Genomic DNA, 13757 nt, shown 5'->3' on the forward strand with positions numbered 1-13757 from the left:
ATTGTTCCCCAATTCTGAGTATGGCTAACAATGGATCTCCCTCTTCCTCTCCCTCTCCCTCTCAATGTCCTATCTATATCCCCACATACTTCCCTATTTTGTCTACCTCCCTATCTATCTCAGCCATTCTGATTGCAATTTTTCAGCCTTCTGTATCGCAGCATCTTCTTAGCTTATAATGCTCAGTTCTTGTTGTAGCTGAGTGGAATGAAGCAGGCAGGCAGTTGAGGAATTTGGAGGGGGGCCCTTCGCAATCGTGGTTATGAGGCCATTCCAAAGGTGAAATTCTTGTTGAAAGTCCCCCATCTCCTCTCTGGCTTAGCAATGGAGCGTTTTTTGTGCTGTGGAATGTGGCAGTTTTCCCAGAATGACTAAGCAAGCAGGGATCTCCCAGATGGCCTCTCCAATAGTTGGTCTCTCTCAGCCACTCCATGCGACACTAAACCTCTCTCCTCCCCACCCCTAAACCTTGCAACTGAGCATTTGCACAAAATCCAGAGAGTGCTGCCTGAGCTGGTTGCCAGTGAACTCGCTTACATTCGTTTATATTTATTTATTGGTTTTATATCATCACATTGGTAAGTCCAAGGCACAACTAAATTAAAAAGACATTTCACAGAATCACAGAGTTGGAAGGGACCATGAAGATGATCTAGTTCAAACCCCTACAATGCAGGAACCTTTCACCCAAAGTGGGGCTCAAACCCACAAACCTGAGATTCAGCATTTCATGCTCTACCAACTGAGCTAACCCACTTGGCAAAAACGTCTGGAAGCTGAATGAATGGGCAGTAATACAGCAAGTGCGATTCATTGCAAACAAGTGTAAAGTGATGCATGCTGGGGCAACCCCCCCCCCCCTTAAATCTCACATCTACTCTCATGGGGTCTGATCTGACAGTGACAGACCACGAATGAGACCTTGGGGTTTGTAGGAAATATTTACTCCCTCATTCAATGGACAGCCAATGAACAGAGGTTGGATGGCCATCTATCAGGGATTATTTAGCTGTGATTGCTGCATTGCGGAGAGCTGGACTAGATGGCCTTAGAGGGATCCCTCCAGCTGTACAATTCTGTAGTTCTATACCATCACATAACAGCAATGGGCCCAATCTTTGTGGTGACAGCCTGGAAGTGGTCCTAGTAAAGACATTCTGCCCTGCTGAGCATAAGGATTGTGCAGGACACAGGAGAAGCTTGGATTACACCATGGAGCTGCCATTGACAGACCCTGATTGACAACCTTAGTCAGTGTTTTATTACTCCATTTCTTGTAGGATATCGGAAACTGCCTTAACGAAAATGGTGCCTCCTGATTAGTGGGCCTGCTATTTTTATTTTTTTTAATAAAAAGGTTGCATTATTTTTCAAACCAGAAAATGTAGATGACAAAGAGTCAGAGAGAGAGAGAGAGAGCACATTTCCTAACACGTCGCCAACTGTGGCAAACTTTCTGTATCAGCTTAAAATTAAAGTTTGTTTTTGTTTTGTTTTTAAAAAGGGAAACTCCATATCCAAATTTAATGAATTAACTGAATTAATGAATTAGCCAATATTCCAAAAAGAAAAAAAACAGGAAACACTTAAAAAAAAAACCACCCAATTGCTTGGGATTTATTTAATCTGAAGACATCTTGACATTTTACCTTGAAAAGACAGCCCCTGCCACATTCCATAATTGTGATTGCTGGATTGGAGTAATATCCATTGAATTCCTTGTTCATGAAACACAGATACAAAGTTACCCGATTTGCACCTCTCGGATTAAGGGCGCAGCCGGTAATTCTTCTGTGCACCAATCTGAATATATGAAAGAACACATAATAAAATGTTTTGGGGGGAGGTGTGAAATGCTTTCAAATATGTGTTTCCCGTATTTTTTAAAGAAATAATTTGCAGATCAATGCAGAAATGGAATCCAATGGAATTATGGACAGAATCATAGAATTGTAGAGTTGAAAGGGACCCCGAGGGTAGTTCAACCCCTTGTCCACCAGCTAGTCTGCTCCACTGTTGATAAAAAGGGGAAGCTCCATGAAATGGAACTAGACATAGCTGTAGGAAAAACCTTAGCTTCCTGAAAAATCTCCTGTTTTTATTTAAAACCAAACTCAAGTGGCTAGCTCTCATGGTTACAAAGATGACTACATGATTGTTAGGTCCTAACTGCCAGCTAAATTAGAATAAATCATTCCTATGTGGTTAATTTCCATGACATGCCTGGAATTTTATTCATTTAATCCAAATTTTGCATAGTTTAGCTAAATAGCAAACAGATTCCTTTGGGCTCAGTGCCTGGCTGCTAAGACGTCACTTTGCCAGAAGGCAATACAATGGATAGGTTAGTGCTGTGTCAAAAACTTATCTTGGGCTTTTCCTCTTTCACAGAAGCCTCTTTCACAGAATTGCAGAGCTGGAGGGGACCATAAGAGTCATCTAGTCCAACCCCCAGCAATGCAGGGACCTTCAAATGTTATCAATGGGGAGAGAAATTCTCATGGGCAGTGAAATTCTCATGGGCAGGGTTCAGGATTTTTGTGGCGCTTACTTCTGAAGTGACTGAGTAGTGTTTGTGGGTGCCTTTTATTTCTGCTTGCAAATCCAGACTCCCTTGGAAAGTGGTGGACTTCATTGGAAGCTTTGAAGCAGAGGTTGGGATGGCCATCTGTCATGGATGCTTTAGTTGATATTCCTGCATTGCAAGGGGGTTGGACTAGAAGACTTCAACATCCCTTCCAACTCTGCAATTCTAAGGTTCTATGGCTGAATGTGAATTTGAACCCTGGTCTTGCAGTCTCTGAGCACTACATGACTCTGGCTGTCATGAACACAGGAGTGGCATGCTTCCACCTTCCTTTTACAACCTGCTGAGCTGAACTTGGTTTAACTGGGCAAATAGCTGAAAAGGGGATTTGATTCCACAGGAGATCTTGGCTTCAGCTGTGCTGGCAAGTGATGGCTTGCTATACCAGAACAGCGAGGGAGTTTTTGGGGCAGAGATGCCATTGCAAAATCTGTGGTGCATTGTGCCAGGTTTTGATATTGAAATTCTAGCCTGTGGTTTGTTTGGGCTGGTTGAGAGCCATGCTTAAACGCAGACACACACACACACACACACACACACACACACACACACGGAACAGAAGTGCACATTCCTCCTCCACAGCTGGTTCTAGCCAATGGTTGAATGGACTATAACTTACATCAGCTCCAGCCAGTATATCTGCCTGGAAATTGCCAGATTGAGGGAAAGGCTCTGCTAGATGCAGCCAGGTTGAGCTCTGTCACATGTCATGAGCTGGTGTTATGAGGAGGGAAGCTGTATGTTATTGCCCTGCCCTGCCATACCAGTTCAGTAGCAGTTGTTAGAGGGAGAGGAGGGGTGCTCTTGTGCTTGGGTCCTGCTTATGGCATTCCCATTGGAGAATCTGGTTGGCCATTGTGAGGACAGAATACTGGACTAGGCCAGCAGGCCCTTTCTATTTCCTTATGTTCTGTAATTTAGGCACTTGGGGCTGCCCCAAAAAAGGCCCTGTCAAACATAGATTCTAGCTGGAAGATTCAGGACTGATAAAAAGAAATCCCTTCTTCATGCAGCACACAGTTAAACTATGGAATTTGCACCCACAGGATAGCCACCAACTTGGTTGGCTTTAAAAGAGGATTGGACAAATTCATGGAGGAAAAGGCTATCAATGGCTATTAGCCACGCTAGCAGTGCTCTGCCTCCATGCTTGAAAGCAGCTGTGCTCCTGAATACCCGGAGCTGAGGGTGATGAAACAATTGCTGAGATGGCTAGAGTGCCGGTGGTGGAAAACTCATTCTGAATTTGAACGGACACAGGTTAGAGCTCAACATAGAGCCTACCAAGTGGTGATAGCGACAGCAAAGAGGACCTTCTTCACCACCTCTATTGCATCTGCAGAAAACAGAAGCACAAGTCTCTTTCAGGTGGTTCACAATTTAGAGAAACCAACTGCATCATTGGGGCCTGGTAAGGACCCCAAGATCTCCTGCAATTATTTTTGCAGATAAAGTCGCTCAAATTCAGAAAGAGGTAGACTCCACCATGGGAGTAGGGTGGGGGCAGGAGAATGCTAGAGTCCTGTCTAGTCAAGTTGTGTGGGATCATTTCCAATCTGTTACCTCTGAGGATGTGGACAGGCTGCTTGGACCAGTGAAACCCACCTGTCTCCTTGATCCTTGCCCATCCTGGCTCATAAAAGCAAGCCGGGAAGAGCTGGGCAGTGGGCTCCGCAGGGTGGTGAATGCTTCCCTCTGTGAGGGAGCCTTCCCAGACCCGCTGAAAGAGGCGGTTATTAAACCATTACTTAAAAAAAATCTTTGGACCCTGCCAATATGGCCAACTATCGCCATTTTTGGGCAAGGTGATTGAGCGGGTAGTTGCGGAACAACTCTAAGCACACCTGGAGGATGCAGACCATTTGGATCCCTTCCAGTCAGAATTCAGGCCTCACCATAGGACTGAAACTGCCTTGGTCATGCTGGTAGATTATCTCCAGCGAGCTAGGGACAAAGGTGAAAGCTGCTTCCTAGTTCTGCTGGATATCTCAGCAGCCTTTGTTACCATCGACCACAACATCCTTCTGGACCGTCTAGAGGGGCTGGGAGCTGGGGGCACTGTTATACAGTGGTTCCGCTCCTTCCTCCTGGGCCATGTTCAGAAAGTGGTGTTGGGGGGATGAGTGTTCTGACCCCTGGGCTCTCACTTGTGGGGTGCCTCAGGGTTCCGTCCTCTCCCCCATGCTTTTTAATATCTATATGAAGCCGCTGGGAGAGATCATTAGGGGGTTTGGGCTGGATGTTCATCAGTATCTCTTTTAAATCAGAACCAGTGAAGGTGGTGAATGTCCTGTGTGAGTGCCTGGAGATAGTTGAAGGATGGATGGTGGCTAACAGATTGAGGTTGAATCCTGACAAGACAGAAGTACTGTTTTGGGGGGACAGGGGGCGGGTGGGTGTGGAGGACTCCCTGGTCCTGAAAGTGGTAACTGTGTCCCTGAAGGACCAGGTGCGCAGCCTGGAAGTCATTTTGGACTCACAGCTGTACATGGAGGCACAGGTCAATTCTGTGTCCAGGGCAGGTACCAGCTCCACCTGGTACACAGCCTGAGACCCTACCTGCCCACAGACTGTCTTCCAGAGTGGTGCATGCTCTCGTTATCTCCTACTTGGACTACTGCAATGTGCTCTACATGGGGCTACCTTTGGAGGTGACCCTGAAACTACAACTAATCCAAAATGCGGCAGCTAGACTGGTGACTGGGAGTGGCCGCCAAGACCGGAAAAACCTACATTTGCTCCCAGTACGTTTCCGAGCACAATTCAAAGTGCTGGTGTTGACCTTTACAGCCCTAAACAGCCTTAGCCCAGTATACCTGAAGGAGCATCTCCACCCCCATCGTTCAGCCCAGAGGGCCCAACTGTGGTGCAGCTCCGAGGGCCTTCTGGTGATTCCCTCACTGCGAGAAGTGAGGTTACAGGGAACCAGGCAGAGGGCCTTCTCAGTAGTGGCACCCTCCCTGTGGAACACCCTCCTATCAGATGTCAAAGAGATAAACAACTATCTGACTTTTAGAAGACATCTGAAGGCAGCCCTGTTTAGGCAAGTTTTTAATGTGTTAATGTAGGGAAACCCAGCCAGATGGGCAGGGAATAATAATAATAATAATAATAATAATAATAATAATAATAATACCAATTGCTAGAAAGAACAGGAGAGTGCTCAAGCGACCAAATCCTTTTCACAAGTTTCCCACAAGTTGACCACTGTGAGAAGAGGATGCTGAACTAGATGGGCCTCTGGCCTGATCCTGCAGGCTCTTCTTATGGCTAGTCGGACCAGTGGCCTGATCCAGTAGGCTCTGCTTATGTTCTTATGAAAACCTATCCAGGCCAGTGCCACTCTAATGCCAGTGGCATTCCACCACTGGGGCACCAGCATCAAGAAGACCCTCATGTGTGGCTATGTCCCAAATGCTCAGTAAATGCTGCATGGATAAGGGGGTCTCTCTGCACAAATGTACCACCTCAGCAGATGATCCACCAGATATTTAATATTTATATCCAACTAAGTTCTACTCAGAGTAGACCCAGTGACATTAATGGATCCAAGTTAGTCACCATCTGTTAATTTCAGTGGGGCTATATATGTCAGAGCAAGCACCCTGAACTTGGCTCAGTAGCAAATTGGCAGCCAACGCAGCAGCTCCTTCACCGTCATTAATATGCTCCTGGCAAGCTCTCCTGGTTAAGAGCCTAGCTGCCACATTCTGTGCTGGATGCAGCTCCTGAATGGAGCCAAAAGGCAGCCCCATGTGCAGTGCATCATGTAAAGCCTGCCCTGGCACAGCCTGTTTTATCACACCCTACGAGCCTTTGCATTAGGCAGGTGCCATCTTCAAGGGTGGCATTAGGAGGGAAACCATGTGGCATCCATAGAAAAGGAAAGTTGCTTTTGATCGGCGGTTCAGCAGAGGCATGCACCATGGCAGACTTCCAAAAGATACCCACTTCTTCCTTCCTTTGTTCTTGTCTTTTCCTCAGGCATATTACAGCTAGTGATTAGCCAAATCATATTTTAGTCATTTTCCCTCTGGCAATGAAAATTCATGCGCCTTCTTGTGTTAGCAGGCCACAGAGTAAACCTAGAGGAAAGAGGCAGGGGGTCTGAATATTATGGAAGCCTGTTCCCGAGTCCCATTGAGACATAAGAAGAGCCTAATGGATCAGACCATTGGTCCATCCAGTCTAGCACCCTGTTCTTACAGTGGCCAACCAGGTGCCTGTTGGAAACCTGCAAGTAGGATTCGAGCACAAGAGCAAATTATTCCCACCTACCATTTCCAGGAACTGGTATTCAGAAGCATTGGTGTCCTTTCCTCCATGAATTATTCTAATCCTCTTTTAAAGTCATCCAAGTTGGTGGCCATCACTGCCTCCTGCAGAAGGCAGTTCCATAGTTCGACTATGTGCTGTTCGAATACGTTCTATCTTTCTTTCTCTGTCTTTAATCCTCCAGTATTCAGTTTCACTGGATGTCCCCAAGTTCTTGTGTTATGTGAGAGGGAGAAAAGCTTTTCTCTATCCTTTTTCTCCATGCCATGCATCATTTTATAAACTTCTATCGTGCTGCCTCTTCCTTGCCTGTTTTCAAAACTAAAAAGTGCCGAATGTTGCAACTAGGGCTGGGCAACGCCTGGTTTTCAACCTAGTGTTATATCACCAGTTAAACATTGTGATATTCTGATCTATCACAAGGTCTGAAATGAGGATGGAACTATGTAGAGGCATTGGCTGGCTTCATTGTTTTTACTGCTTTGTGGTTTGTGCCAGTGCCTGCTCTTGTGATTTGCTGCCTCCTGCAGGAGCTGGCAGAGTAAACGGGCTGCAGGAATCAAGAGAAGCATTGCCTGCCTTCACGGTTTTTCCCACATTGTGATTTTTGCATAGAGGGTCACACACACATAATAATTCGTGATATATTGCCAGGTCAAAAAACATGAAACCGATATCACCATATGGACTTTAAACTGGTTTTGGACGATATATCAGTATATTGTCCACACCATAGATCAGCAGATTTTGTTCCTTTTCTAATGATCCCAAACACGGAATCTGTAATTTTCACAACTGCTGCACACTCGCACTTACTGGGGTGATGGTGTTAACCACCCACAACCTACAGACCTGGCAGAACATGGTGGAGGACTCATAGTTGGTTCAGGGTTACTTCCGCAGGCGAGAACTTCGAATGTGTTAGTTGGGTTCTCCTGGCTAGAAGGCACATCCTTCATGCCATCCTCTGGCTCAGGAGAGGAGTCCCTTTCAGGACCTTGTAGAAACCACTCTCTCTGTAGGGAAAATGAGCTTTCCATCTGCTGGGAGTATTGTTATTTTGAGCCATCAAAGTCAAGCAGGCCATAATGCTGGCCAATTGGGCATCCTTGCAACAATCTCACCTTTGACTTTCCCCATGGCACGTTGCAAGATGAATTTTGTAGTGATAGTGGAAGTCGAGGGGTGGGGTGGGGGGGCGTTCTTTTAATCTCAGACACTCTTTTTTTTTTCAATCTCAGAAAGAAAACTCTGCATGGGCACTTAAATCTTCTTCCCTAGATCAGTGGTATTGTTGTTTACACTGACATGTTACATTGGTTGTGTATTCTTTTTGTAAATCGCTTTGGGTGGGTTTTTTAAAACATCATTCAGATTTATTCATATTTATATTTAATTTGTATATCATCCTTTATCTAAGGAACACTAGGCAGTTTAAAATATAAAAACAGAAGAATATATAACATAGTTACAAATAAAACAATTCCTCTCCTACCCACCGTTTAAAAGGCCATAGATTGTTTAATTAGCCCAAGGTTTGGCAGAAATGGATACATTTGAAGGAAGGAAGGAAGGAAGGAGGGAAAGGAAAGGAAAGGAAAGGGAAGGGAAGGAAGGAAGGAAGGAAGGAAGGAAGGAAGGAAGAGAGAGAGAGAGAAATGCAAATATTTGTTTGTAATTTGGGGGGTAGTTTTTGTTTTCAATAACTTTTTAAAAAAGAAAACTGTTACAGAAAACTATATAGGGAATATAATAAATCGTTGAAAAGAGGGAACACTGTTCTTCCGTTGAATGGAAACCACTGGGGTTTGGGATATTTAATGCATTTAAAGGCCAGGGAAAGCTTACAACATATTGAGGTTCCTGAGGAAAAGTGTCAGCGAGAAGGAGAATTTATTTTCCTCAGCCAAAATAAAGAAGTCACTTCACTATACTGAGTTAGCCCCGTTTACCTTGCTTCTGAACTTTCACCTGATTATTAGATTTGGGTTGCATCCAAAAGGAGAATAAGAGGTGACATGATAGAAGTTTGTAAAATGATGCATGGCCTTGAGAAAGTGGACAGAGAAACATTTCTCTCCCTCTCTCATAACACTAGAAATCATGTACATCCAATGAAGCTGAATGTTGGAAGATTCGGGACACACAAAAGCAAGTCCATCTTCACACAGTGCAGAGTTAAACTATGGATCTTGTTCCCCCGGGGAGACAGTGATGGCCACCAAATTTGATGGCTTTAAAGAGGACTGGGCCAATTCATAGAGAAGAGGGCTATTGATGGCCACTAGCTTGCGCTTGGGTCCTGTTTCAGGGTTTCCCACTGGGGCATCTGCATGGCCATTGTGAGAACTGGATGCTGCACTAGATGATCCAGGAGGGCTCTTCTTATGTTCATAATGTTGGTTCTACTCAAAGCAGAGGAACTGAAACAGATGGGCATGGCTAACTTGGGTCCATTTAATTTCAATGGGTCTGCTCTTATTTGGATAAAACCTATTTGGATACAACCCTTTCTCTGTTTTCCTTGGAAATAAATTATTTGATGCTTTTGTTGCTGTTCTGTTTCATGCATGTGGTTATGTGGAATAACCAAATGGCAATCTCTTTTCACCTTTTAATCCCGGTGCTTCTTCTTTCCCCCCCCCTTACAGCTGAACCTGCAGATCTCTTGAAGGTATTAGATTTTCACAACTTACCCGATGGCATATCGAAAACAACAGGTTTCTGCACAAGCAGGAGGTCTTCGAAAGGCGCAGATGTGGCATACCGTGTGACCAAGGATGCACAGCTGAGTGCCCCAACCAGGCAGCTCTACCCTGGTAAGACCTGTTTTTATTCTGAGGTTATACAGTTAGACCATGCATCCATCTACCTACTCTGACTAGAAGCAGCTCTCCACAGTTTCAGACAGAAGACGTTCCTTGCCCTACCTGGAGATGACATTGAGAACTGAACCCCGGACCGTCTGCATGCACAGCAAATGCTCTGCCACTAAGCTACAGCTTCCCTTTAAAAAAGAAAGAAAACAAGATTCCAGTCCTCATGGTTCTGAGAAAAGGGTCTAATTTAAAAAGGAGCCCGAGGAAGCTGTTTTATTATCAAATAGAACTCTAGGAGAGGTTTTTAATCTATTGTTACTTTTAAATTTGGCGAATTTGAAAGCCTTTAAGATACATGTGTAAAAACTGTCTCGGTGGCTTCTCTCTGTGAGTTAGTGTTGCAATTCTTCAAAACAAAACGCCAAAGTGTTTTCCCACTCCCCATGTTTTGCCACGCTGGCAGTGGCTAATGCAACAGGATGCAAAGACCCTAAAACTACCAGCTTAGGAGAACAAAACCTTCTAATTATCTCAAAATATGCTATGAGGCAGAGGGCGCTTGGGTAGAAAGAGTTCTGTGGCTTTGTCTTCATCTCCCCATCTTGACACCCTTGATATTCAAATCCCCCAACCTCCATTTCCCTTGGAGATGCTCTGCAATTACTTCTGTTGTCTTTCTTTTAGCATCCCATCATTTGCTTGCTTGTGAGCTAGAGTAACATCTAGTTATTGGGATGATGTGTGTTATTAAAGAAGAAAAGGGATGAACGGTTTCAGAAAGTCCTAGGCAGCTGGCCAACTGACACATCCAAGGTCTAAACAAGGCACTTTTGCTTATTGATGGGTTTTGTACACAGGGCTTGACTTCATGGAATCATGGAATTGTAGACTTGGAAGAGCCTCCAACAGGTCGTCTAGTCCAACCCCCTGCAAGGCAGGACTCAAAGAATCCCCGACGGGTGGTCACCCAATTCTTGTCAATCTGCTTTGCAAAGCTCTGCCCCAAAATATGCAAAAACTCAGAAGAGTTGAGGGACATCATAATATTCTAGTCCTCATAGTTCTGAAGCATGGGCTGAATTAAATAGGGCCACCAGAATCTGCCACACCAAGTCAAGCCATTGGGCTTCCCAGTTCAGTTGTCTATACTGACTGCTAACCGTTTTCCATATTCCAGACAGGTGTTCTACCACTGAGGTTATGACCCTTTCTCTAAAAATAAATAAAGATTCTAGTCCTCATGGTATGGAATAAAGGACTGAAATAACCAGGAACATAGGAAGCTGCCTTCTATCAAGCTAGCAGATTGCTCCAAATAGCTCAGCACTGTCTACACTGGCTGGCAGCGGCTCTCCAGGGTCTCAGAGAGGGAGTCTTTCCCAAGCCTTACCTGGAGGCTTACCTGCTATTGAACCAGGGGCCTTCTGCATGCAAAGCATGTGCTCTTCCAGAGAGCTATGGTTCCCCCACACCCACACACATTAAAAAAATGTTCTGGTCCTTGTAGTTTGGATTAAACACAATGTAGGCAGTTGTTTTCTGCTGAGTCAGAACATGGCTCCATGTAGCTCAGTACAGTGGTACCTCGGGTGACAAACACCTCAGGTTACAAACACTTCAGGTTACAGACTCTGCTAACCTAGAAGTAGTACCTCGGGTTAAGAGCTTTGCCTCAGGATGAGAACAGAAATTGTGCAGTGGCAACGGAAGGCCCTATTAGCTAAAGTGATACCTCAGGTTAAGAACGGTTTCAGGTTAAGAACGGACCTCCAGAATAAATTAAGTTCGTAACCAGAGGTACCACTGTACAGTGGTACCTCGGGTTACATACGCTTCAGGTTACATACGCTTCAGGTTACATATGCTTCAGGTTACAGACTCCGCTAACACCGAAATATTACCTCGGCTTAAGAACTTTGCTTCAGAATGAGAACAGAAATCGTGCTCCAGCAGCGCAGCAGCAGTAGGAGGCCCCATTAGCTAAAGTGGTGCTTCAGGTTAAGAACAGTTTCAGGTTAAGTACGGACCTCCGGAACGAATTAAGTACTTAACCCAAGGTACCACTGTACTGTTATCATTGACAGCTAGTGCCTTTCCAAGGTTTCAGGCAGGGATTTCTCCCAGCCCTACATGCTTGTGATACTGGGAATGGAACCTGGGACCTTCTGCGTGCAAAGCAGGTGCTCAACCACTGAATTACAGCTTTCCCCCAAGGAACACTGCCTTCTCTGCACATTTTGAACTCATTGCTTTGGGTCCAACTCTACAGTTCTATCATTCTATGATATTTGGTCTCATTCCCATTTCCTTTTTGAAAAGGCCGCCTAAGCAAGAGGCCTTTGTCACCAATCTTACAATATTGTGGTTTGGGGGTTATGCTTCCATTGCAGGGAATTAACCACTCTCTCTCCCGCCCCCCTTTTCCAATGCCAGCCTCTCCATTCCCTGAAGACTTCTCGATCCTAACCACTGTAAAAGCAAAGAAAGGGGGCCAGTCCTTCTTGGTGTCTATCTACAATGAGCAAGGCATACAGCAGATTGGTGTGGAGATTGGGAGGTCTCCCGTATTCCTATACGAGGACCACACAGGGAAGCCAGGCCCTGAGGACTACCCTCTCTTCCGGGGCATCAACCTCTCAGATGGCAAGTAAGTCTGGCTTGGAACAGGTGGGTGAGACAGAGGGGTGTCAAAGATTTCTAATAAAACAGAAATGGGAGAGGACGTAGCCAGGGGTCATTTCTTCATCCCATGTCCTGAACCAAAACAAATGCAGAATAGCCCGCTGGATCAGGCCAATTACCCTTCTAGTCCTGCATCCTGTCCTCACAGTGGCCAACCTTGTGGATGAAACCCACAAGCAGGATCTGAGCTCAAGAGCACTCACCCCTCCTTTGGTTTTCAGCAACTGGTATTATTCAGAAGCATTATTGCCTCCAACCATGACCACTGAGATGCCTCCAGGATATTGTAGAGTTGAAGAAGGTTCAGAAAAGAGGATGGAGCGACTTCCCTATGAAGAAAGGCTGCGGCATTTGTGGGGCTGCAGCATTTGTGGGGCTGAAGCGCTTGTGGCTTTTAAGCTTAGAGAAAAGGTGATGAAGAGCAGACACGATAGAGGTTTATAAAATGATGCATGGCATGGACAAAGCAGAGAGAGAAAAGTGTCTCTCCCTCTCCTATAACGTTGGAATTTGTGGGCATCCAATGAAGCTGAGTGCTGGAAGATTCAGGACAGATAAAAGAAAGCCATTCTTCATGCTGCATGTAGTTAAATTGTGCAACTCACTGCCACCGGAAGGGGTGATGTCTACCAATCACCTAGCTTTAAAACAGAACTGGACAAATTCATGGAGGATGAGGCTGTAAATGGCTACTAGTTGTGACATCTGTGCTCTACCTACACAGCTGGAGGCAGCCATGCTTCCAAATACCAGTTTCTGGAGACCACAGGAGGGGAGAGTGCCCTTGTGGTAACTGCTTGTAGGTTTCCTATTGAGGGCATCTGGTTGGCCACTGTGAGGACAGGATGCTAGACTAGATGGGCCATTGGCCTGATGCAGCAGGCTCTTCTTCTGTTCTTAAGAAGGACCTGAGCAAAGGAGCATTTTCCAGCAACTGGCATTCAGAAGCATTATTGTCTCAGTCCATGGAGGCAGAGCATAGCCTCCATCATAGCTTCTATCCATTGATAGCCTTGTCCTCTATTAATTTGTCTTTTATTGACTGTGGGCATTCTGACAGGTTGTCCTCCTGGAGAAACAGGCTCTTCATAAGATTCGGAGTCTCCATTTAACGTTCCGGTGGGGCTTCTTATTTCCCAGGTGGCATCGGATAGCTATCAGTGTCCACAAGAAGAACGTTACCTTGATATTGGATTGTAAAAAGAAGGTTACAAAGTTTTTGGACCGGAGTGACCATCCCATCATTGATGTCAATGGCATTATTGTGTTTGGAACAAGGATCTTGGATGAAGAAGTATTTGAGGTAAGCGTGAGAGAGAAAAGAGCTACTGAGAAGCCAGAATGGCATTTCAGGTTGTTGAAATATTGAAGGTGCTTTCTTTCTGTTGGAGAAG

General features: G+C 45.2%; 1 protein-coding gene across 3 annotated transcripts in view; it reads left to right on the forward strand.

The window, feature by feature from the left end:
* COL5A1 (collagen type V alpha 1 chain) overlaps positions 1-13757 on the forward strand; it is a 181126-nt gene that overhangs the window by 28528 nt on the left and 138841 nt on the right. For all 3 annotated transcript variants that reach the window (XM_079961194.1, XM_079961196.1, XM_079961195.1), the window contains exons 2-4: positions 9514-9681; positions 12115-12328; positions 13504-13666. In XM_079961194.1, the coding sequence (XP_079817320.1) occupies positions 9514-9681; positions 12115-12328; positions 13504-13666 (545 nt within the window). The remainder of the gene's footprint in view (positions 1-9513; positions 9682-12114; positions 12329-13503; positions 13667-13757) is intronic.

Source organism: Podarcis cretensis (assembly GCF_951804945.1).
Source record: "Podarcis cretensis genome assembly, chromosome: Z".
In the NCBI taxonomy this organism is placed as follows: domain Eukaryota; kingdom Metazoa; phylum Chordata; class Lepidosauria; order Squamata; family Lacertidae; genus Podarcis; species Podarcis cretensis.